Source organism: Puntigrus tetrazona, chromosome 11 (assembly GCF_018831695.1).
Source record: "Puntigrus tetrazona isolate hp1 chromosome 11, ASM1883169v1, whole genome shotgun sequence".
NCBI lineage: Eukaryota > Metazoa > Chordata > Actinopteri > Cypriniformes > Cyprinidae > Puntigrus > Puntigrus tetrazona.
In genome coordinates this window covers 18,358,889-18,384,235 of record NC_056709.1, presented here as the reverse complement: position 1 = coordinate 18,384,235, position 25,347 = coordinate 18,358,889, and the positions used below count along the sequence as shown (strand labels likewise).

The 25,347-nt window shown below is 36.8% G+C and overlaps 2 protein-coding genes across 8 annotated transcripts; both read left to right on the top strand.

Annotated features, from left to right (window-relative positions):
- The first annotated feature begins 632 nt into the window (after positions 1-632).
- phtf1 (putative homeodomain transcription factor 1) lies at positions 633-11,011 on the top strand. Its single transcript, XM_043252185.1, has 17 exons — positions 633-1,032; positions 1,271-1,363; positions 1,448-1,504; positions 1,592-1,661; positions 2,539-2,697; positions 2,917-3,097; positions 4,009-4,123; positions 4,200-4,376; positions 4,460-4,708; positions 5,558-5,686; positions 5,942-6,211; positions 6,466-6,597; positions 7,234-7,320; positions 8,587-8,742; positions 9,780-9,875; positions 9,965-10,090; positions 10,393-11,011. Exons 2-17 carry the CDS (start codon positions 1,334-1,336, stop codon positions 10,411-10,413), a joined length of 2,055 nt encoding a protein of 684 aa, XP_043108120.1. The 5' UTR covers positions 633-1,032; positions 1,271-1,333; the 3' UTR covers positions 10,414-11,011.
- Positions 11,012-11,350: 339 nt separating this feature from the next.
- pfkfb2b (6-phosphofructo-2-kinase/fructose-2,6-biphosphatase 2b) lies at positions 11,351-21,122 on the top strand. Of its 7 annotated transcripts, none has more exons than XM_043252634.1 (17): positions 11,351-11,499; positions 11,865-12,011; positions 12,843-12,968; positions 13,358-13,454; positions 13,851-13,917; positions 14,068-14,142; positions 14,228-14,284; positions 14,400-14,524; positions 14,790-14,997; positions 15,077-15,223; positions 15,315-15,419; positions 15,518-15,647; positions 16,056-16,118; positions 16,193-16,257; positions 17,523-17,714; positions 19,240-19,262; positions 19,675-21,122. In XM_043252634.1, the coding sequence occupies exons 2-17, from the start codon at positions 11,924-11,926 to the stop codon at positions 19,742-19,744; spliced, it is 1,638 nt and encodes a 545-aa protein (XP_043108569.1). In that variant the 5' UTR covers positions 11,351-11,499; positions 11,865-11,923; the 3' UTR covers positions 19,745-21,122. The 7 variants fall into 7 exon arrangements, with proteins under 7 accessions (XP_043108569.1, XP_043108571.1, XP_043108570.1 ...); XM_043252636.1 differs by having other exon boundaries at positions 11,376-11,499; positions 11,884-12,011; XM_043252635.1 differs by having other exon boundaries at positions 11,418-11,590.
- The last annotated feature ends 4,225 nt before the right edge of the window (positions 21,123-25,347 follow it).

Here is a 25,347-nt window from a genome sequence, read left to right as displayed (position 1 = left end):
TATTAAAAAAACAAATTAAAAACATACAGATTTATATGTCACAGCTGATAGAGAACTGATGGGAATATTGCTTCAAAAGAACTCATAATTGCAATAATATAATTATGCATATGTATGTATATATATATATATATATATATATATATATATATATATATATATATATATATATATATATATGTGTGTGTGTGTGTGTGTGTGTGTTTTGTGCCAACATTATGCTAATTATTTAATAATTATTATATTTATATGTGTGTGTGTGTGTGTGTGTGTGTGTGTGCGTGTGTGTATGTATATATACAGTATATATATTTATATATGTGTGTATGTGTGTATATATACAGTATATATATTTGTGTGTGTGTGTGTGTGTGTTTTGTACCACTCAGGTTTTCATGTATTTCAGACGCGACAACACTATGCTAACAACCCATATGCTACAAATTAAAAAGAAATGGTCCCTTATGGCTGGTTTTGTGGTCCAGGGACACATTTCTCATCAGACTAACATGCCTACAGTCTGATTACGTATTACTTTCTGTTTTTGTTTTGTTTTTTAACTATTAATTATTTTAATCATTATCATTTTCTACTTCAATTAAATTCATTTAATTTCATTTATGTCGTTATCGTCCCACGCGTCGAGCGTCCTAAGTTTATTTTGCGCAACATGTAGTTCCGCCATTGACGTTTGACGGGCCGTCGTCGTCGTCGTCGTCGTCGCTTGCTTCACACACTTGTCGTTCTCTGATGAGAGTGGGAACTTTAACAACCTCTTCTCCCTCACGAGAACATCGTTTCACCGTCGATCAGATTCAACCGAATTAACGCCAGGGCGGTTTGACGGCAAATGTGGTTAGCTCGCAACTTCAGACGCTCGTTTTAACCGTCCCTTTGAGATGTTTGCGGTGCAGCGTCAGATAGTTTTGGTGAAAGGGGGCGAGGTTTGCGTAAACATCTGAAAATGTTGACAAGACTCAACGACGCGAACTGCTGAGGAGCTACAGCCGCTTATCGTTTACTGGACCCCAGGTACGTTTAACATTGTGTTCTTTCCCGAAAACTAAAAGCAGGCAACTTTACCTGCAGCGGTCTTTGTCGAACGCTGTCTAGGTAGGCGGCTCGCCAGGTTTTGAAACACAGCCGCTGTCCTTATTCGAGTCGCTTCCTATGTCTGTACCTGCACACACACACAAAAAAAACTTTAAGAACAGGCGTCTCCTTTTTTAATGTGGTCGATGACATAACCCGTCTCTCTGGCTTTTTCGAGGAATGACACTTTCGGTGATTTCACGCCGTCTCCTGAAATGACCGGACCTGATGTATTTCAAAAATGGCAGGAATAGCATGGTATCAGAAAAAGGTAAGCCTCGGCTAGATCTGTTGATACGGTGATCGTTGCGATTAGCGAGGGAGTGAGAGTTCTCTAATGATCTTCTGTCGAAAGATCGGAGCCTACGATCAGCAGATTTGGGAAAAGTCGCTGGAGCAGACTGAGCTTAAGGTAGTGTGACGAAGTGGCGATTTGTGTTTGCAACGTTATGTGAAATGTATGCAGTCAGTCTTGCGAAACTCTGTTGCTTATGAGCAGGGCTTTGGAAGCAAACCTAAGAAGACCGGCCATATCAAGGCAGACCTCATTGATGTTGACCTAGTGAGAGGTGAGTCAACGCTGAATCTTTTGTTTGTATATATAATAGATAAAGGCTATCAGATCATTACTTAAAATGTAAAAATGAGAACGGCAAAAGTGACACTGATTCAGGCATTACAGGAAGGTGTGTGAGTGATGCGTGTGTGTTTTGATTTTATGACCGGAAAATAGCATTATAATATATTTCCAAATCTGAATAATACATTTTGCTGTAAGAAGAAAAGTAAAGTCGGTGTAATTGAATGTAATGTGTCATACAGGGGCTTCTAGGATAATAACTGTACTCTAAATTACTAAAAGTTTAGTTTACTGTTTAAAGGTATATTTAGTGTCAAGTGTGTATATATATATATATATATATATATATATATATATATATATATATATATATATATATATATATATATATATAATAATTTTTTTCTCCATAAATCTAGATTTTGTTAATGTACGCTAAATTTGCAATTGCTCAAAATTCTGTAAAAACTTTAAAAAAAAGAAAGAAACGACTGCACTGATCTAGCAAAGATGCATTAAATTGGTCAAAAAGACATATTGAAGACAGTAAAATATTTATGTTACTCAAGCCTTCTGTTTCTAATAAATGCATGACAAATGAAAGCATGACAGCATCGCAAAATAATAAATCACACAAAAAAAGGCAAAACATTCTTTTAAAAAAAATTTCAACAGTGCTCAGAGCAGCAAATGAGCATATTATAATGATTTCTGTTATATCACAATATTACAATTTTACAGTATTTATTTTTGTATTTTACTTTTTTTATTTTACGTATTTTATTTTACTTTTTTTTTTATTATGAAAAAATGCCAACATTATGATGCTCTTATAAACTATTAAAATAGTATCTTTACAACTGCAGGTTCTACATTTAGCAAGGCCAAACCAGAGAGCCCTTGGACCGCTCTGACTCGTAAAGGCTTGGTCAGGGTCCTCTTTTTTCCTTTCTTCTTTCAGTGGTGGATCCAGGTTACTTCTAAACTCATTTCCACCCTCATCTTAATTCTGTACTTTCTTCAAGGTATGCAGTTTTGGGGTTTTTTTTCTTTTCAGCAAAACACACGTGACCGTAAACGTTACATTCCAGTGTTTAACCTAGTTTCGTTGTTCATTCTTTGAATATTTCTGTTTTTTTAAGAGATAATACACACGGTTTAATGATAATAGTTTTCATATCAGTTGGAATGAATGAAAATCCTCAGCGTGGTGTCGTGATCTGAGGGACTTTTGTTCATTGCAGTGGCAGGAGCTGTGTTGTATTTCGAGGTACCTGCAGCCTGTGCCAGTGAGGTTGTGGGTCCGTTGTGTCTCGTGCTGTTGTTGGGAACAGTACACTGCCAAATAGTATCCACGGAAACCTCCAGAAGCCCGGACAACAGTCCTGTCCCCAGCCGGACCTCCAGCCCTGTTCGCAGGAAAAGGTTAAGCTACTGCTGTGTCAAATTTGTGAGAGACAGACTTATCTCAGAGCCATAAAGGGCTAAGTGTTTTTTTTTTTTTTTTTTTTACTCTCTCTCTCTCTCTCTCATCCATTGGTCAATACATCTAATGTTCTGCAAGGCTTGCAGTTAAAGTAGTGCCAGTGTTCAGCTGACACTACCGAATCAATGACAAACAAGAGCCTCCGCAATAAGGAAGGAAATAATCTAGTTTTTAAACAAACATGCCAAGTTCTTTAAAAAAATGTATTCATGTACATTTATAATGCACAGTTTAACATTTAAGAAAAATGTAATGTTTTCCTGCACCATGAATATATGTGTGTGTGTGTGTGAACCACTGACCTACAGTAGAAAACATTTATATATTATATATAATCATAGGTCATATATAGATCAGTGGTGTAAATGTATCTATATTTTAACAAAAAAAAGTTTTATTTAAAAAATAATAATTTTACATGTATATTATGCAAGGTTTCACCACATGATATGTGTATTAATATAAATGTTAATATATATGAATATGTATTATGCTATATCTATTTTTATATTTTAAGTATATTTATTTGTTTATATTTAATTACATGTAAATATGCACAGTACACATCCATATATTATATATTAAACAAAAAAATTGTCGATGTGATTAATTGCAATTAATAATAATTAATAATTAATCGTATTATATATATATATATATATATATATATATATATATATATATATATATATATATATATATATATATATTTGTATTTGATTATATTACTTTTATATGGTATAGCACGTATAAATAGTTAGGTCCTGGCTTTTGATTAGCCACTGACTTCATTCTTTTGATGTAATTCAGTTTTCGTCACATTTTAAATTATTTTGGTGCTTATTCACAGACAGAGGAAGAGCAGAAAATTAAAGAAGTCTGAGGATGAGAGCAGCAGAGGGGGAGGGATTGTACAACTCAAACTTGAAGACAGCCACCGGCTCTACAGATCAGATAAGAGACTGGTAAAAAACCTTTTCTCAGAACTACTTTTCCACATTCATGGTTGTATCACTGATTGAGCTCCTGTGGGCTTTGCAGAATTCCCTGAGGAGGCCTCCATGTGGGGCTTCTGAAGATCTCTCCAGTGAGGAAGAAGTAGAGGAAGCAGAGCTGCAAAGAGAGAGACTCTTCTCATCAGCACCTCCCAAATATGCCAGAGCGCTAAGGAATAGACTTCACAACCTCCCCAAGAACAATCTGCAACCCCAGACTCAGGTGAGTGTCTTGGTAAAAAGCGAGGAAATCGCCTGTAAAATAAAAGTTACGAATATTCGTTTCCATTGCATAAACGGACATAGGGAGAGACTAACGGCAGGCTAACAGGCGGTCCAGTGCTGCCACATGAAGTCGAGCTGCTGCGACCCACAGAGGGCTCGCATCCAGCCTCTGACACAGATGACATGTTATGGGAGGAGCTTCTACACGATCCTGACTCCGCCTCTACAGGAAGCAGCGAAAGCGGGGAGGAGGAGTCTCACAGTCATAACCACTCCCTCCCTCTTCCCAACATCGCTCTGACGAGTGATGAGGACGAAGCCTTACCGCAGGTGGTCTGCAGTTTTGCTGTAATTTTTTACGTTTAATGTGACTTTTTATACTTCGCTTAAAGGAATAGTTCACCCAAAAAAAAAATTATACGGTGAAAATGTACTAATTTTACCATCTGAGACGTGGATGAGTATGTTTCTTCATCAGAACAGATTTGAAGGAAATTAAATGTGTGCTGTCAGAAACGGCTTATACAAACTACATGACTGTAGTCCATCATGTAACGTATTGTGATGCAAAAAGCTGTGTTTTTAAATTAGATAAGCTAAAAAAAATTATTTCTCCAGTGAAAAATGTTTTCTAATTTTTCTCATCTGAATCAAGGAAGATGCATTTTCATTTTTGCCTGAAATACACCTTTAACTCTGGTATAAAGTCTTTTTAAACCCATAGAAAAAGCCAATTCTTACCTCTCCAGTACAAATTAAGATTGGATTTTTGAATTAAACGGCACTGGCACATGCACCCAATCACAAATGAAGCACTAATTCCCTTTTTCAATTTTAATGTGCAGTTTGTACCAATGCTTTAAAGGTCTGTGTTTCAAAAAATAAATTCTTGATCCGCAAAGGCAACACATTATTAAATTTCCATGGTGTCATTTCCACTTTGTGGGCTTTTTGCATGTTGTGCTAGAAATATCTGATATTTTAGATTGTGCAATGAACTTTACACACAGTCACGGGGGTCTGAACGTCATTTCCTATTTATGTTTTGTTTTGTTTTTCTGCATGTTGGTCTGACCAAATAACTTACTCATAAAATAACGAATTGCTCAAGTAGTTTACTGAATTAAAAAAGTTTTGTAACAACACTTTGAATGACACATGATTTCTTTATCGCTTCAGCACCAGTTTTCGTGGCTGCAGGCTTGTCACCCCTCCAAAGACCGAGTCAGTGCCATTATCTGGGAGCAAGGAGAGTGTAAGAAAGCCGACATGTCCGTGCTGGAGATCAGTGGTATCATTCTCACGAGAGTAAAGTCCTTCTTTCTCTGCACTGTTTGTTTCTACATCAGCGGTTTAAATTGCTTAAAAAGAGAAGTGAACTGTTGGCTTCCTCTTTAAACACAAATTACATTTAAATTAAATGTAAACTTCTCTGCAAGCATTTGTACGCCGACTGTTACAGAGTTTTGCATTGGAATTTGCCTTTGAAACATTTCTAACTGACCGGAAAGCAACGGGTCAGTGTGGTTGCCGTAAGGATTGCTGAAGGATTTCTGTTTCCAGGTGAAGGTGGTCGAGCAGGGGATGGGTTATCTGATCTTCGGCAGTCTGGTCACCGCCTCTCTGGCTCTGCTGCCCTACAGCTTCAGGCTGGCACAGAAACTGGATTTTGCCAATCTCAGTTCAGTGTCTTTGGAGGAGCTGCCCGAAGTGGCCATTGGGCCACCTTGTGCCTTGTCCTATGCATTCTTCACCATCACCATGATAGAAAGAGTTTTCCTCTCTGGACTCTTCTTTTTCATGATGTGTGTGGCTGAGAGGACATATAGACAAGTGAATATGAAAATGCCTCGGCATCAGTTTTTTTTTATGCGCGTTTGTAATAAATGCATTTTTAACTGCCACCTTTGGCTAAAATGTACATTTCTGTCTTATTTTATGTTACAGTTAATTCTGTATCCTAATAATCCTAATATATGTATCCTAATAATACTAATATCCTAATCCTAGTAGCTCTATCCTAATAATATTTTTTTACATTTCACAGTGTCAATAACAGTTACTCTGTTTTGTTTTCTCAACTACAGCGCCTTTTGTTTGCTAAACTCTTCAGTCACCTCACATCTGCGCGCAAAGCCAAGAAATCTGAGATTCCTCACTTTCGACTGAAGAAAGTGCAAAATATTAAGATGTGGCTTTCTCTTCGATCATTCCTAAAGGTATCATCTTCCCACCACAGCCGACATTAGTCTGATATTAGTGTTTATTTTTATTTAGCAAATATATATATTGACTGATATTTAATTTTGCATGCTAATTACTTCTATTTTTAATTGTAATTCTGACGTGAATTGAATTATTAATTTACTCTAATAATAATAATAGCAATATTGAATGTAGCACGTCCCTAAATTGAACAGTTTTTTTTTTATTGCACATTAAATTTTTGTCCTAAATCCACCTTTTAAATATTTCAATTTGGGTTTGGTAACTTAAACTGTATATCGCTTATAAAACTATATATTGTATTTATTTAGATAAATTAGTATAGGCATTGTTGTGATTCGCTGGACTAGTGACTAGGTGTAACATTAGCTGGAATAATAACTCGGCTGTAAAATTTGCTTAAAACTGAAATGCATACGTCTTCATCATAACTAGATAGACACGGTTGGTTTGTCTTTACTATACACGTGAGATCTGATATATTGTCAGTCCAACTTGTTTAACCTGTCTGTTTATATAATCACAGATAACTAGTAAATGGGTGTTTCTGCCGGCAGCGATATTTGTACGGCCCTGTTTAAAGATTCATGTACCGAGTTTAATAATAATTTCTTTCTTCTGTTTAACAGAGACGAGGTCCTCAGAGGTCTGTCGATGTCATTGTATCATCAATTTTCCTCCTGGCTTTGTCTATTTCCTTCATCATCTGTGCCCAGGTCAGCTATTGTTATATCGTACAGTGATACACACCCATATCTTTTCAAGGTTTCTTTCACAAAAATGCAGTGCTATTTATATATACATATGCGCTTTCACACCTTCCACAACACCTTCGGAGTTGTTCTGAAAAACAGAAATGCCTCCTATTTCTATAATCCTACTACACTTGTGCTGGTATTCAGTAATACGACATAATGTATGATGGTAATGAACATGCACAGTGTTGTTATTGTGGGCATCTATTAAAACATTATTGCCATTCATGAATGCATTGCGAGAATACCTTTCTCATCAACTGGTTAAGACGCACAACACTGCAGTATTCATACACACCGCATGAGAAGCGCATGACAGAGCCGAGTGAAGGAGACGCATCGATGCTCTGACAGCAGGTGGCGCTGATGAAACGGCAGAAATTCAGCCGGTTCAGATTTTTTTTCTTTCCGGTCACACTAAGGTGCACTTAGGGCATGTCCAAATCCACTTTTTGCTAAAAAAAAAAGTGGTCAATGCGCCTGTGTGCATAGTCGAAATGGGTCCCTATTGTTGTAAGTAATGGGTGTTTTTTTTGGCCCAACATGCAATAACCAATCAGAGTCTTATCTCCCATTCTTTTTAAGAGCGAGTTGCTCTCGCTCTGCGGCAGAAAGCTATTTACATGGCAGAATCTGTTGGCGGAAAAGCTAAACGTTTCTTAAGCGAAGAAACAATCTGCTCATGTGCGAGGCTAATTCTGATACATGCAATAACTGTGCATCATTTCACCTTTATATGCATGTAGCCTACACAGTAATACTCTTTTACTCTGTATTCCTTTAGTTTTAAATATATGGCATGTGTGCTGCTGCGCGTTTATTGTAAAGTATTATCGTTTAGAATTCTTTTGCCGTTTAATCTGTTTGAAACATTAGTTTACTTAATACTTTTTTGTGTATTGCTTTTTTTAGAAGGAAAAAGTTAAACCTGTTATATCGTATCCAGTTATACTTTGCTCTCCGCAAGTGTTGTTATTGTTCACAAAAACTATTAAACCATATATAAATAATATTAAAATAGCATGTTACTTTGGTAGTCTTAAACTTTAGTTTTTTGCCTTTTAGATTTAGCAATTATGAATGTACTTCTGACTGGGAGTATGTGCCGTGAAGTCACCTTTAGAGACCATTTTAAATCAAGTTAAGCAAAGTAACACATTAATGCACATCAACAGATAGAAGATACGACTGTCTAACAGAGTGAAGGAAACTGGTATTGTGTTTCAGCTTTTGCACAGTCATCACACATTTCTGGATTCAGAGACCAATTGGGAGCTGATGGTTTGGTGTGCTGCTCTAATGGTTTTCCTCCTACGCCTGGCTACCCTCGGAGCTGAGACCAACCGAAAGTATAGCAACGCTTCTGTGCTTCTGACCGAACAGGTGAGATAAAAATCTCAGCCGCGCAGAACAAAGAGGCAGCATTATTCGGAAACAAGTGAACCATTCACACATGCACGCTGCGCAAACGCTAATAAGTAGCTGCAGCATTGCTTACAGTTACAGTGCATTTTCTAGAAACATTAAGCTTCCTTCAGTTAACAATTGTGAATTTATTGACTACCATTAACAAGGAGCGACGCATTCGTTATAGTACTTATTAATCTTTGTTAATGTTTGTTAATAAAACTAATGGAACTGTTTATTAGTTAGTTTATGAATTGAAACTAGGCTAATCGTGTACATTTGTGTTTATCTCAGAGTACTTCTGACATTTTATATCCCACATTTCTTGCTTTTTTTGGTCAGAATTGCAAAACATGAACTCGGAAATTTGAATAAAAGGTCAAAATTGTGAGATATAAGGTCAGAATTGTTAAAAAAAGGCAGAATTGAGAAATTAACTCAAAATTGAGAGGTAAAATGTCCAAATCCTGAATCCTGGTTTGCCACAAATAAAAAAAGGTAGTTGTGACTTTTTATTTCACACTTTTTTTTCTTAGATTTATTAGTAAGAAAATGCGAATTGTGAGATACAAAAAAAACTATTTATTTATTATTATTTTTATTTATTCTGTGCAATAAACAAGCTTCTATACATGTTAGCCCAGGACTATTATATTAAATTTCGTTTCAAACCCAATTTAAGATATTTTGTGAATGTCAAAAGATTGTCAGATTCAGAAAAGTGTAAAAGACGTTGTCAAAATTGTCCGTCCGCCGTCAGTGGTTTAACCTGTATTTTATGAAGCGACGAGATTACTTTTTGTACCCAAAGAAAATAAAAATACATACAGACTTAATGACAAAATGTTCATTTTGGGACGCGTTAATAATGTATTTTTAGATGTTGAAATTAACATTTATATTAACAAGTGCTTTAGAAGTTTATTTCATTGTTACGTGATGTTAACTTGTGTACTTAACTAAAGTAAGCAGATGGAAACTTACTGCAAAGTGTTATCCGTTTTCTGCTTCAGATTAACTTGTATCTTAAGATGGAAAAGAAACCCAACAAAAAGGATCAGCTGAATATAGTGAACAATGTGCTGAGGCTGGCCACTAAATTACTGAAAGTAAGACTTATCATAAAAGCATAAATCATTGGAAATAATAACAAAAGAAAATGCCTTGCTAGCATTAAATGATCATTTGCTGCTTCCAGGAACTGGACACACCGTTTCGTCTGCTAGGTCTGACAGTGAACCCGCTCATCTACAACATCACGAGAGTGGTCATCCTGTCAGCCATCTCAGCTGCCGTCAGCGATTTACTAGGGTTCAACATCCGGGTAAGGGAAACATTTGCTCTCTAAGTACGGTGGTTATCTCCACCTGTATCCTGGGTCTGTTTTATTGTCCCGCTGAAATGCAGATGTCTAGAGTTATTCATCTCGATGATCTGTGTTTTTATGACTCTAAAGTCATAACCACTTTTGTACTTCTTCCTGTTATCAGGACAGTGGGGGTTGATCGCTCTTTGTTGTATGTGGCTGCTAACATCCAACAGGACAACATATTAAAACAATCTAGCAATGTCCACCATACGTACAATGTCCACATACTTTTTTTTTTTTCTTTTTTTTTTTAACAGCTCTGGAAGATCAAACCTTGATGTGATGCCTTTACACTGCCAGCGTCTTAACACTTGGGCCAGAGAGACTCTTTTAAGCGTGCTTGTGCACAACCTACTAGATGACCAAGTTATATTTTAAAAACTGTGCAAATCTACTGACCAAACTTATTGATGACCCTGTGCCTTCGGCCAGTCCGAGCAAACCTGTGTTCAGCTCAACTTCGTCGTTGAGGTTTCCTCATTGAAATATGAAATGTACAACTGTAAAGCACACTCAGTAGGTTTTCTTGATGCACTTGCTTATTGTAACTACTTAACAGCTTGCTGTTATATTCCTACCAGTGACCACTGTTTTTCATAAACGCATACTCTGCACATTTATTATCTGGTCTTGAAGCAACCACTTTAAACAGAACCACTATGTGCCTTGTGAATAATTGCATTTAACAGTACTTTTAGATAAGCTATGTGTGAGGCGTGGATATGTCAACTGCTGAATGGGTGATGAAAATAAAGTTTTGAGTTTTTAGAAAAGGGTACTGAAAAACTTGCACACTGAAGCTCTTGGAGAGAACACTTTTTACTGGCATTGTTTAAAAATAATAATAATAATAATAAAAAAGCTTTCTCTGAGAAATTTCTGTAATCGCTGATTCCTTAACCAAATATGTGAATTTTCACAAAAAAAAAAAAAAAATAATAATATTAAGAATTACTAAGACTGTAATTACTTTTAGAGCAAATCACAAACAAGTGTGGTTTTACTGTTATCCTTTAATAACTGTCCGTAATGCACGATATTGAAGTCTTTTTTTTATTGCTTTAGCACGTTAGTCTTTTTCTGTAGCTTTGTATAAAGTTCTTTATGATGCGACGGTGCCACTGAACGAATCCGTTCGTGAATCGAATGGATGATTCGAAAGAGTCGAGTCACCGAGATGATTCAAAACCGCCGACTAGTACGCGTGTCACTCTACAGCAGGTATTACGGTAAGTAAACAGTGACGTGGAGACACACCTTCACTCACGCGCTTGGCGCTGGTTGCCATGGAAGGTCATCAAGTGCAAAACCGGCTGAGGCAACGACACCCTGCGCAAGGACCTTAAAACCTACCGGTAGGGCAGGTGGGTACTGAATGAAACACGGACCCCTGAGGTTCAAGAGTCCGCGGTTAGGAAACCGTAAGGTCTCACGCTTTACGTATCTACAGTTACGGTGATTTAATGTTATTTTAATCTAATGTTTTTTTATGTGACCGATTGCTGTTTACGGGTATGGCGTAAGACGGTATCCTCAGCATCCTCTTCCCTGTTGTGATGTAGCGTGACATATTTGTTACTGTGCCGCGAGTGATTAGGAAAAACGACGATTTGGGGAAAAAATACAAGCTACATTGTTACTGAACGGAGCACGTTGTCGTCAGTAATCTGCAATAACGTTGTCTGCAGTGACACGGGCCGGGTATTTTGTGTTCGTTTCGCCTCTGTAGGTGCACTATGTTTTTCCAGCAGGAAGAGTGAGAGAGTGATCAGGTCTGTCAGATTCAGTATGTCTGCATGGGTGCAGCAGGAGGCTGGTCCAACCAGTTCTGCTGAAGCCAAGAAATCAGAACCCAGAGGCCAGGAGAAGAAATGCTGTGAGTACACGCATTTTCACATCCAGCAGATCAAGAAGCTGGTCTTTAATCCCTATTCAAACCAGCCTTAGGTGGTCGGGTAGTTGTGAAGGTTATTAGAAAGATTTTCTGCTGATGAGCATGTTTCCCACTGACCCAGTGAATTTTAACAACGACCCTGAGTCACATCACAGTTGCCCTTCGTATAGTGTCTGCTACACAGAAGTTCACCGTCAGTCTAGATGTCCAGGGATTTCATCTGCATGTTGCATGCTGCATTCTTTTGTCATTTTACTTATTAAAACACTTTCCTAGATATCAGAAGAATAACTAAGTAAAGAGCACTAGTAGTATACCGTATTGTTTCATAAATAGTCTAAGTTTAATTAGGCTGGTTATACACTCACTGTTCACAAACCGATGGCATTTGTTATGTTACTATATAGGTTATATTTAAAATAATTGCTTTTCTTTTTATATTTATTTATTTATCAGAGAATCCTAAAAAACTCAGTGTTCACCAAAATATTAAAACTGCACAACTTTCCATTTTCACTGACGTTATATGCAGTATTCCAGTTAAATTCACATCTTTGGATAGAAACATAACTAATGATATAATGTGCGCCAAACTAGATATAAAAATGATTTGTGAAGGATCATGTGACGCTCCCGTTTCTGTAGTCTATTTGTTGAAAGCACCATAAAGCACAAGTATGAAGTTGGTGTCTCGTATGTGAAATTTACATGTATCAGATTATAATTGTTAGTACTACAGGTTTTAACTTCCTCCGGCTCGTGTTGTACTGTTGATGTCGTCTGTGTTTTCTCTGTTCGTCTGTCTGACCGCAGCGTGGGCGTCTTACATGACAAACTCCCCCACCGTGATTGTCATGATCGGCCTGCCTGCAAGAGGCAAGACGTACATGTCAAAGAAACTCACACGCTACCTCAACTGGATAGGAGTTCCAACAAAGGGTGAGTGGGCAGCCGGATTTAGACAGTTGCATCATATCAAATGACGCTCGCTATAAATAGCGCCTGCCTTCAATTTTAAATGCTTCATTTACCTCTCAGCTGACCATTTTGACATTGTGGTCTGTCGAGAGGCTAAATTTGAACTTGCATTATTTAAATGCGTAGGCAACCGACACATTGAAACCCAAACTCTCTTGAGTACATTGTGACCCACAATGCAAGTGTTTAATCACTGTAACTAAGTCAGAGGTTCCTTACACACTGGGAATGAAACCGTTCCAACTTTTACTTTGCAGAGAGATGTCACCTTGATGCATTACACTGGTTCTAACACCGATGAAGTCTGTGAAGAATAACCATCATTTCTCGTTTCTCGGTTTATCATGCAGTGTTTAACCTGGGGGTTTACCGGAGGGAAGCAGTTAAAGCCTACAAGTCTTATGACTTCTTCAGACATGACAATGAGGAAGCCATGAAGATACGAAAGTAGGATTCAATCTTGGTTTGATTTAATGGCGTGATCATTTTGTCATCGTGACTCACCCTTATGTCTTTCCGAACCGTTTGACATTCATTCTTCCACGGAACATGAAAGGAGATGTTTCGCAGAATGTCCAAGCTGCTCACTTTCTCACAGTGTCTTGTGTAGATATTTTTAATTGCCATATTTTTAACATCCCATTGTTGATAATGGTAAAAAAAAGTACATCTTGTCGGTAAACCAAGAAACAAATGTCGTTACAGAAAGTCAGTTAGACCAACAGATGTTTTAACACATTTTCCGAAAATTACGTTAATGCAGTTCTAACAGGATGGTTCGTATTTTCTTCATTTGAATTAGGTACATGCCTATTGTTGCTTTTTTTTCATTTTCACAAATAGACAGTGTGCCTTGGTTGCCCTGGAAGACGTAAAGATCTACCTTAATGAGGAAGGTGGACAAATAGCTGTAAGGATTTACATTTTCTCTGCTCACTTCAATTATTAACATTTAGTAGGTTTTAGTGTTTAATGTCTAACTTACATTTAGCGTGTAGTGTTTAACAATGTTCATAAGGCTTTCTTTATATTTGTTACAATCTGTTTTTGCCCTTTTAAGGTATTTGATGCCACAAACACAACCCGGGAGAGGCGGGATCTTATATTAAATTTTGCACAGGAGAATGCTTACAAGGTATAACTTCCGTACGTTTAATTATCTTTTTGTAGAAGCGATGTGTGGTCATCATTTTGCTATTTCTGTGTGTTAACAATTACAGGTGTTTTTTGTGGAGTCAGTATGTGATGATCCAGAGGTTATTGCAGCTAACATACTGGTATGTATGAGTTGCAGCTTCTTAAAACGAATGGTATATTTAAGTATAGCAACATGCCAGTATTGTTTTTATGGTCTTCTCATGAGCTGTCTCCTATGTGCTCTTATATCTTCAGGAGGTCAAGGTTTCAAGTCCAGATTATCCAGAGACGCACAGAGAGCGAGTCATGGATGATTTCCTGAAACGCATAGAATGCTATAAAGTGACTTACCAGCCACTAGATCCTGATGAATATGACAAGTAAGAATGTTTAGAAAATAGACACATCTGAATGTGCATTATGTTTTGTAAGCGACGTACATATTTAAGATAACTCAAGACCATTTCTCTCCTTCTCTCTTAAGCAGAGGTTTAATTATCCATTATATAGATTATATGTAAATGACCTCTGTTTTGATTCACTGACATCTGCTGCACAAAAGATGTGGGACAGGTCTGCAGTGTTTGGCAGGCACCACTAACACAGAAGGCTGTCCTAATCGTAGCATTCATTTATTTTTCCCAGGGGTTTGTCGTTCATTAAGGTGATGAACGTGGGTCGTCGGTTTCTGGTGAATCGTATTCAGGACTACATCCAGAGCAAGATCGTCTACTACCTCATGAACATCCACGTGCACTCGCACTCCATCTACCTGTGCAGGCACGGAGAGAGTGAACACAACGTCCAGGGTCGCATTGGAGGAGATTCTGAACTCTCCCCCCGAGGGAGACAGGTCTGGACTCAATTAGCGCTGCCTTTATAGCATATTTTCATTTTACGATGCTTGATTTTTCTCTTTCCCTCGTGAGTAGTTTGCGAGCGCCCTGCGTGATTTCATTGAGAAGCATAAGCTGTCCAACTTGAAGGTTTGGACCAGCCAGTTAAGAAGAACCATCCAGACGGCTGAAGAGCTGGGAGTTCCGTATGAACAGTGGAAAATCCTCAATGAGATAGATGCTGTTAGTATGCCAAGATCCCATCGGAGATCACACGCAGTTTATATGTATTACGCTGTATGTACATTCATCGGCATATGTTGCTCTGGCACAGGGTGTATGTGAGGAGATGACCTACGAAATGATCCAGAACACATTTCCAGAAGAGTTTGCTTTAAGGGATCAGGATAAATACCACTACAGATACCCCGGAGGAGAGGTACAGCACGTCCCTTCTCACTCTCTTTGGTTGTGTAGGTTGTTTGGTTTTTGTTAGTTTTGCTCTAACTGTTTTAAACGTCTCTCTTTTCTGCGCAGTCGTATCAGGACCTGGTTCAGCGACTAGAGCCTGTGATTATGGAGCTTGAGAGACAAGGCAATGTACTAGTCATCTGCCATCAGGCAGTTATGCGCTGCCTACTAGCCTATTTCTTGGACAAGAGTGCAGGCAAGATTCGTATTCACTTATTTTAATTAAATATATTTTTTTCAATTTATTGATATTTTCACTGCATCACTAAATAATGTGATGCATATATATATATATATATATATATAATCTTTTATGCAATTGTAGTATATATTTGAATTTTTTTTATTTGTATATTTAATTTAATTATAATATTATATTTAGCAATGTGTTTTCATTAATTAATTCATGTAGAAATATTTGTTTAATATTTTCCTGATTTCTGAATTTGTTTTTTTCACCCATTCTAGCAAATCACAAAAAGACCTAATTCATATCAGTCAACTATCCTATACTGTTAACTGAGTAGAATATACAACAGTGATCAGTACGAGGCTTTAAGGCTGAACTGAAATGTGTTTTTATTTGTTATCTTTTCTCTCACAGATGATCTGCCCTATCTGAAATGTCCCCTTCATGCTGTCATGAAGCTCACTCCCGTTGCTTATGGTGTGTTGGACAGTTGTTTCCTCACTTTTGTTCACCAAACTTCTGCTCACGGACGCTTCTGGTTAATGTTTTAGGCTGCAAAGTGGAGATGTTTTATCTGAATGTGGAGGCAGTGAATACACATCGGGACCGACCACTGGTGAGTCCACATCTGTCTCTGCGGTGTACTCTCTTGCAGTATGAAATATTAATGGACAACATTAAATATTCATTTTAAAATAATTGGTGCCACATTTATCTCTTAGATTTGTGTCTTTTCAGTAAATGTCTTTGAAAGCATGCTATGCTTTTTGGTGTCTTATAGCCTTCATTTTGATCTGGAACTGCAGCTTCCTCACTGCATGTTGGTGTCTGTGATGCTTGTCATTTTTTTGGTTAAGGAAGCTTTTTGCATTCAGTACGACTTAAGCTCTATTACCAGCATTTTTAATATGCTGTCAGTTACCACAGAAGATAATTTTGACTCTAACCTAAGAAATTAAAAAGCTTTCTTTTTCTTACATTGGGGACGCATAATGTTACATGCACATACTTGACAACATGACATAACTTTATATAATCAGTTCTATCACTTCAAATACTGCAGATCTGGAAAGACGGTAACTTCTACAATTTGTTTTTGGGGGATAACAGAAAGGGACTATATATATATATATATATATATATATATATATATATATATATATATATATATATATATATATATATATATATATATATACTCAAAATATACAAATAAAAATAAGCCAATTCAAATATATACTACAATTGCATAAAAATATTACTAAAAGATGGTTTTAAGTGCTTTCTGTAAGTGTAATTGTGTTTTTTTTTTAAACTCAGTGACGGGTCAAACGTTTTGTCTGTGGTAACAATTTAACTTGTTAACTAATAACATTGCTATAAGCCGTGTTCTCTGTAGTTTAATCAAACTGTCCGTCAAAAGGTTTGATTAAGCATAAAACTTCTTCCCCCTGTGCTCATTCACCTCATCAGAGTGAGGTTCAGTGCTCCCCTCTATATGTTGTTGACTAAATAAAATCGATACATTTGTAAAATACAGGTTTGTGTGTTAATTATAGCTGTGCCGGCGGCTCGTGTCGTGTTGTACTGTGGGTTTGTGTTGTGAGTTATGCTTATTCGTGAGTTGAACGCTTCATTGAACCACCCAGTGTTTTGGTGACGTGCGTTTCATCGCTGCATTGACACGTTTGATGTTTAGCAACGTTAACCTAGAGTGATTTATCATACTTCTCAGTCTGTATATTGATAAATGTGGATTAAGTGGAGACTGAAGTGTCTTGTTTGCTATCGAGATGTGTGCTAAAGGTCTTTAAAGATGGGCTATGTGCGTAGGCAGTCTCTTTTTTTTTAACCTACACAGTCTCTCCCATCTCAAACCAGGGGAAAGTCAGACGAGACTCCGCCCCTCTGCTGAGGCGGAATAGTTACACCCCCCTCTCCAGTCATGACCAGGTTAAGCGGCCCCGCCTCTACAGCGCTGGCAACCGGCCCTGGCTGCCCCTCACCCCCTCCCCCACCACCCTGCACTTCCCCGACTCGCCAGACGGGGCGCTGCTGCTTCAGCAAAGCCAAGTTAGTGTCGGACTCGATTGACCCAGTGATGTCCTGACACTAACCCACCCTCACCCTGGTGTTCTGAATCACCCCTGATTGTCACACCCAGCACTGATTGGGCTAACTTGCACGAGTGATTTCATTTTGGCACGCTCATTCTTTTATTTATTTGTTTTTTGTGCATGTCCTCCGCTATTCTTTTTTTGTTGTTCTGTGTGGGTGCTCACCGCAGATCATAAAATAATCATAACTTACCAGCTAACAGTTACCAGCTAACTAATTGGCATTATCTTTATAACAACGGCATCTAGTTGTCTTCCTTCTCGATTCTCTTTTAGATTTTTGTATAAAGTATTTTTTTCTCTATAATACCAGATCAAAATCATTGATATATATATATATATATATTTTTTTTTTTGTTGCCAGTTTGTTTCATGTGCACCCCAAAATGCAAATTATGTCATCATTTACTGAACCTTGTGATTGTTTAAAAGTGGCATGATGTACTTCCTTCCATGGAACATAAAAGAAAAAAAACTGCTCTTATCCGAACAATGAAAGTGAATGCTTTTATAGCTTAGTTTTTTTTTTGGTCTTGTTTCTAGCCAAAATATCTAGAAATTCTTAAATCAAGATGTAAAAAAAAATTAAATTGGGTTTTTGCTTAGAATAAACAGCCAAAATATCTAAAAAAAAATTCTTCAAGGATTTTCTAGACAATTAAACAGTTTTTGTTTTGTATTCAGAAAAAATAAGTCATAATTCAGTACGTTTTTGCTCAAAACAAGCAAAATAATCTGCCGGTGGGGTAAGCAAAATAATCTTACTTCAAACAGAAAACAAGATTATTTTGCTTGCCCCATTATTTTGCTTGTTTTGAGCAAAAACATACTTAATTATGACCTTTTTTTTCTGAATACAAAACGAAACTGTTTAATTGTCTAGAAAATCCTTGAAGAATTTTTTGATATTTTGGCTGCAAACAAGACAAAAACTCTAAGGTAGAAATGCATTTTTTTGCAGAAAAAAAATGGTTAGTAAAATATAGTTTTTACATCAGAAGAGATTCTGTAAAATTTAGCTTATATTACTTGTTCAACAATCCTTTGCAGTCAATGAGTAACGTCAGCTATATATATATATATATATATATATACACACACACACACACACACACACACACATAAGCCCATAAATATAACTTTAAAAAATAATAATATTGCATTTTCTGCTTAAAAAGTTGTCTTGTCTGAATCAAAAGAGAAATATGCACAGACCAAGCTGATCCCGGTCATCATTGGCTTTCATTGTATAAAAACTAGCTGCACAAAATATCCTTTTGTGGTCTGCAGTTTTAAAATGACATGAGGACGAGTAAATGATGACAGAATCTTCATATTTTGGGGGTAAGTCTCTTCAAAGTAATGTCCATGTTTTACTCTGAACATGCCAGTTTGTCCTTGGGCCTCAGTTTTCTTCTCCATATTTGTCTCTCCTCTCTCTTCCTCCTCTCCCCTTCATCCTCCTCTCTCTATTTTCACAGTCTCATGTGGTTGGCAGTCATCTGTGAGTATCCCACGAGTTTGAAAGCTTTTTCACTCCATTTGCATTCGTAGAAGATTGTTTTGGGTGTATGTGTGTTGTCAAGCCAAGTTCTGCTGTGATTGTATGAGGATTCTCGATTATCTCACTTTTTTTTTTATATATGTGTATTTCGGCTTGATTGTGATGAGTGACCGAATTATGCAAATGCTCCGTAGATGCAAGTTTTCCAGTTGACATGATCAAATCTATTTACCATTTCAAAAGGAAGAGGAACCGAGTGTTACGCCAAACGAAAGCATTATTTATGTACTGTGGGAAAATTTGAAGTAGTCTAGATTAGTTTCTAAATGAAGACACTAGTATGCTTTCGTTTTGCTGAAGTTTAACTTTACCCTGATCTTTTTTTTCTTCTTCTTCTTTTTTGTTTTTTGAGGACTCCTTGTGTGAAGGAATCAACTTTGACTGCCCAGACGAAGCTAATGACTGTTTCCGCTTCTGAATGAGATGAACGAATTTCCAAAACCCTGCATGAAAACGAAACCTTGCTTTTAGATTCCCCCACTCCCCACCTTCCGCTCGCTTTTTCGGTGACAGAACTACATTTCCCATCAGCCCCTTGCATGACAGTTCACCGCTGCTGTCCTACAATTTATAATCAAGAGATACGGTATATATTTATGACTTAAATATTCCCTGTTATTTTAAGCGATGATGCCTTACTTAGCAGAGGAGATCCTCTTTCCTGGATGACCTGAATGTGATCCGTTGTCATTTGAACACAGCATGGGTTGTGCAAATGATGATAACCTCAGTACAGAGTTTGTGTTGCAATACAGTGTGGTTTGCAACAATGTATTTTCACAATCATAACTATTACAACACAGACTGTAGTCAGTCATCAGAATGAAGAAAAGCTTCTTTCAGGGAATCAGTGGGACAGAGATTAGAGGAAGCGTTTAAATGCTATAACAAGTAAGTTTGCGCACATCGTGGCTTAAAAGAAATGCACTTAACGAGAGATTTTTAATGACAATGATTTTTTTTTTCTTGCACATTTTCTTAATAAGAATGATAGTCCTATGGGATATTGTACAGAGTTCGAACTTGTGATGTAATATTTTTATAGAAACGTATTTGTGCGCCGCATCAGGACAGAATGACAAGGATTTGTAGGTTGCTGTATTTAAATGAGGTATATTTTATAGATCAGGTCACTACTGGAGGTGGTACGAATAATGCCGTTTTATTAAGGTTCTGAACGTAGTCTGTGTTCTGTAAGCAAGAAGTGTTTTCTCTGGGTATGTGTCTGTTAAAAAAACTGGAATTACTAGCTTTACTTGTATTTTTGTGCCGCACTAATCAAAAACGGTTCACGTGTCATCAACCAATCTCACTGCATTTAAAGACAAAATTCGAGTTCTGTATCTGTCAACTGATTCTTTCCATGTTTTTCCCCGTTTGAAATTGTTTTGCCTCACTACTTCATTTTAAAATGCATAAATTTTTAAGCGTGCGAATATTTCATGCACTCTCTGAATGAAGCGCTGCATGCATAATGATAAATGATAAATAAATTAGCCAAAAGCTGCAGGCTTATGCCGCTGTCCAAGACATCAGCAGCGTTTGTTTGTCCCATCCTTCTGCATACAATAAAGTTTTCACCACAATCAGAGTTGCAGTTGAGATATACAAGCATGCATTGCCTTTAAGTAGTGACTATTGTGATGCCACATTCAAAGCTGCACACAATCTGACTGAATTTATGAAAATGCCACAGAAAATATATATATATTCATTATCAGACCTTGGAAAACTGTTTGCAATGTTTTGCAATATTGCTTTCTCCGAATACAATTAAACAACGGTTATGTCAGACTCGCATTTATGTGTCATTTTTATTCTGTTAAAATCTTTTCATATATGTGGTTATGGTTAATAGAAACAGTGAAGTTAAGGTCACCAGATGGCGCCAAAAGACTTATTTGTGGCAACAGACGTTATGAGGTTAAGTTTTAGTTATATGCAAGTAATAATATACTTGAGGCTATTTGTGGTAGCAAAACCCCCAAAACGATTATTTACACCACATAATAAAATATTTAAAACGCAAATTTGCATTAAAACGCTATAATATAAAACCAATAATCGCCACCCGTCCACTACAAGAGAAAAACAACGAATGAACCTTGCTACGTAAAAATAAATAACAGTATGAACAATTGATGGCATACAGACTATCTTACGTGAAATATTCTTATTTCAGTTTGATGTGGTATTAAATGAACCTATTTATCACGATAAAAGCTGGAAATGTTCTGCGAGATTTACACTAAAAGAAATGAATCGCAGCTATCTCACACTTATCAGCGTCCTAAATAACTTTTGCCAGTATCCAGCCTGTGCGCTTCCCCTTTATCGTATCATAACAGTGTGAATGACAGAAATGAATGGCTGCACCTGGAACACACCCACACTGCCCTCTTGGTGTTACATAACCCCGATGGAGATAGAGGAGAACCGCAAGAGAAGTATTAACCTCTGAGTCACTGCAGGTGGAGGACGATATCTAAAACTGCCGTGTTTACAATGCCGACCCATACATGGGTGCAAAACGGGATCATTTCATCCTGCTCTTCCTCTCTGCTCAGACGCTAAACGTATCGTCAGAATCATTCTAGCCTGTCTTCAGAATGAATGTGTCGACATATCACGGATCGGCCTGCTTCAAAACTTTTTTGAGGTTTCAGCACAGTTATGCTATCTCTCATTTCCTTCTGATTGTTTTGCTGCTGTTGTCTTTTTCCTTTTACAGACAGCTAATTAGGCCTCTCTTTCTGGAAACTTCTGTTGATCTTTTGCGCATAGCGGACCACTGACCGTCTACCCACCGAGATCCTGGTTTTGCTCGATGTGTCTTTTAGGTGAATGCGATATAAGACCAATATTATTATATCAGCGCCGCTTGTGCGGATTACATTGGCTCGCAATGAAGCTAATATCGAATTCCTATTGTTAGTGAAAATATTTAATATTGCCGATCAAAATATTTCCAACAGGTTTTCTATCACTAGTATCAGATGTGCGCGGTTCGGCACGCGTGATTTGCAGATCAGCTGCAAAGGTTTAACCATCACAGAGTTAAAGTTTAACCCCAGCATTCAAGCTATTTTAACCAATCAAGTGCGAGAAGAGATAAACGAGATTCAGTGTGCGTCTCGCACGTTTTTATGTAGTGCAAACTATGGAAAGCCAGGAAGCTCAAAAACGTAAACTATATTGTTTACTTACAATACATGTAGTTCCTACATTGTTTACACGGTGGTGACATGTAATCTACATGTAAATAACACGTCCTCATTATGTTTACATGTTAAAATATGCACTTTTTTAGCTTTATGGCCTTCCGTAGCAAAACGCTACTTTTCTGCCAGCGCATAAACAACCTAATTTTTGTCTTTTTCGCGTCTTCTTGCGCTTAAACTGACACGTATACACAAAATTATGTCTAAATAACCGTCCTGTTAAGTATTCTCGTATATACAATATAATATACAATCACAGACGTTGTTCAAGTTTAGCCAAATGCTTTTGTCAAAAAAAAAAAAAAATCATAACAATTGGCTTTTTTTTTATTCAGGCTAGTTAAATTCAAAATCTGAGAGCGGCTGCCTGAAGGGCTACCAGGGATTTCGACATTTTTGCTAACCCCGATAAATATAATGCAGCGTAATTTAAAACTCTTGGCTTTAGTGATGTATGATACTCGGTGACAAGTGAAACAGAATGATGTGTAAGGATCACACCTGTGTGTGTGCAGGCATACGTGTGTAATCGAGAACAGCGGGGAGTTGCAGTTTAGCACCGTAATGTGAGAGATCGAGGTCACCCAAAGCAGCGCTCACCTGTCCGAGAGCTTTCAGGGGAATCTGATATCCTTCACTCACAGTGTGTCAGGCAGAAAGAAAAAGAAAAAGAAAAGAAAGAGAAAGCAAGCAGGGTGGGAAAGAACCTGAATTGCCGCGACCCTCGGAGAAGTCACTAATAATTATTATTATTATTATTATTATTATTTCGTGGCTCTCTAGAATTCTCTGTTCTGATTGGTTAAATAAGCTTGTATGACTGTTTGTGGCTGGTTTTGTTAATGTTCGTCCCCCGATGCACTCATATAAAAACTTGAGGGAATTGGATTCATCCTCAGGCCATCCGGGATGTAGATGAGTTTGTTTCTTCATGATTTAGCATTACATTACAGTGAATGGGTGCCGTCGGAATGAGAGTCCAAACAGCTGATAAAAACATCACTGTAATCTACACACCCATCTTTTGGACAGCCTGTGTAAACTGTGTTGTTTTTTATTTAATCGTCACTGTTATTGTTAATTCGGGTCATTTTAGGTACCTAAGCATCATCATGCAGATAGGCGAAGCCAGCTGTCTCAGACCGCATCACGCTGGGATCAGGAGCCGTGTAGTTGCATCTGTGTGACTCAAGCGGTTGTGTGGCCAGGTTTTATGAGCTGTTTAATAGCAGTGAGCTGAACGAGGCCATTTAGTGCCGACTCAGTGCTGCAGTGTGAATAGGGTTTGGTCTGGTACTCTCGTAAAAACACCGTGTCCATTATTATGGGCAGAGAAAGGAGAGAAGGGGTGAACATGGAAAAAGGAGGGGCTCTACCTAAAGACGGGCTGTAAATCAGAGGTTCATTTATACCTTCTCTCTCACTCCCTCTTTCACTCACAAACACACAAAGATCATTTCAACCAGATTTTCCATCATTTTAGGGGTTGAATGCAGAACAACCTTTCTTTGAGGGCCATTTGGAAAAATAAACCAATGTAAAAACTGGTATGTAATAAAAAAAAAAGTAAATAAATAAACGTAAAATTACAAGAAAATTCTGAATATTAGTTTACTGATATTTACCATCAACGTAAATGTTTCTTAATGTAAATGTAAACTTTGAATTAAAAAATAATAAAAAACATGGTATATATTACATAAAACGTGTGTGTTTGTGTGTGTGTGTCTATATAATCTATATATCTATTTAATTATTTATTATTATATATTATATATTATATTTATTATTGTTATATTATATATTTGTAATATAGAATATCAGAATATAAATATATATGCAAATATTGGTAGTGTACGTTTGTTTGTGTGTGTATATATATATATATATATACATATATATATATATATATATATATATATATATATATATATATATATATATATATATATATATATATATATATATATATATATATACACATATATATATATATATATATATATATATATATATATATATATATATATATATATATATATATATATATATATATATATATATATATATATATATATATATATACATATATACATATACATATATATACACGTACACTACCAATTATAAGTCACTCATTGTGACAGCACAATTAAATGTTGACCTTTGGAACTGACTAATTATTAAAAAATCTAATTAACTAATTAAAACAAAAAAATATTTCAAATATGATTATATCTATTTATGTGTTTTTGAAAAAAATCATACAGCCTTAATACGCATAAGACACTAAAAAGACACTTTTTTTTTTTTTTTTACCAAAGTGACAACTATTTAATTATATTTAATAAACAGCTATTAGTAAATAAAAAGTAAATAAAAGCTCATCTAAAATAAAGAGCTAAAACAAATGCATGATATTTGTTTGGGTGGATAAAGTGCTTTACTCCGTTATATTTCTGACTCTGATGCTGTATGAGCATGATGACTTCAGCAGCAGCGCAAATTCAAAAGGAGGACAGAAGAAGCCAGAGAGCGTCTGTAAAATAAACTACTGTCAAGTTTTAGAGCTCTCGGTGTATGAGCTATAGAGAGGGAGGGAGGGATAAAGAGATTAACAGGTAAAACAGACTCTCTCAAGCGCGCGTACCCGCAACCGAATCGCACGGGCATTCGTCATTACACCGCAGCTAACAAGAGCCTTTGTGTGAGCGCTTTTTGTAAACACGAGGATGCATTAAGGAAAATATATGGCTTTTCTCAGTCCAACAATTCCGCCGATAATCATATTGTTTCTCTCGCAC

Coding starts and splice junctions, on each gene's coding strand:
- phtf1 (XM_043252185.1), top strand. CDS start 1,334: ATGGCAGGAATAGCATGGTATCAGAAAAAG. Junction 3,098..4,008: donor AGCCCTGTTCGCAGGAAAAG/GTTAAGCTACTG, acceptor GCTTATTCACAG/ACAGAGGAAGAGCAGAAAAT. Junction 4,124..4,199: donor ACAGATCAGATAAGAGACTG/GTAAAAAACCTT, acceptor TGGGCTTTGCAG/AATTCCCTGAGGAGGCCTCC.
- pfkfb2b (XM_043252632.1), top strand. CDS start 11,511: ATGAAACACGGACCCCTGAGGTTCAAGAGTCCGCGGTTAGGAAACCGT. Junction 12,012..12,842: donor AGGCCAGGAGAAGAAATGCT/GTGAGTACACGC, acceptor GTCTGACCGCAG/CGTGGGCGTCTTACATGACA. Junction 14,143..14,227: donor CACAGGAGAATGCTTACAAG/GTATAACTTCCG, acceptor TAACAATTACAG/GTGTTTTTTGTGGAGTCAGT.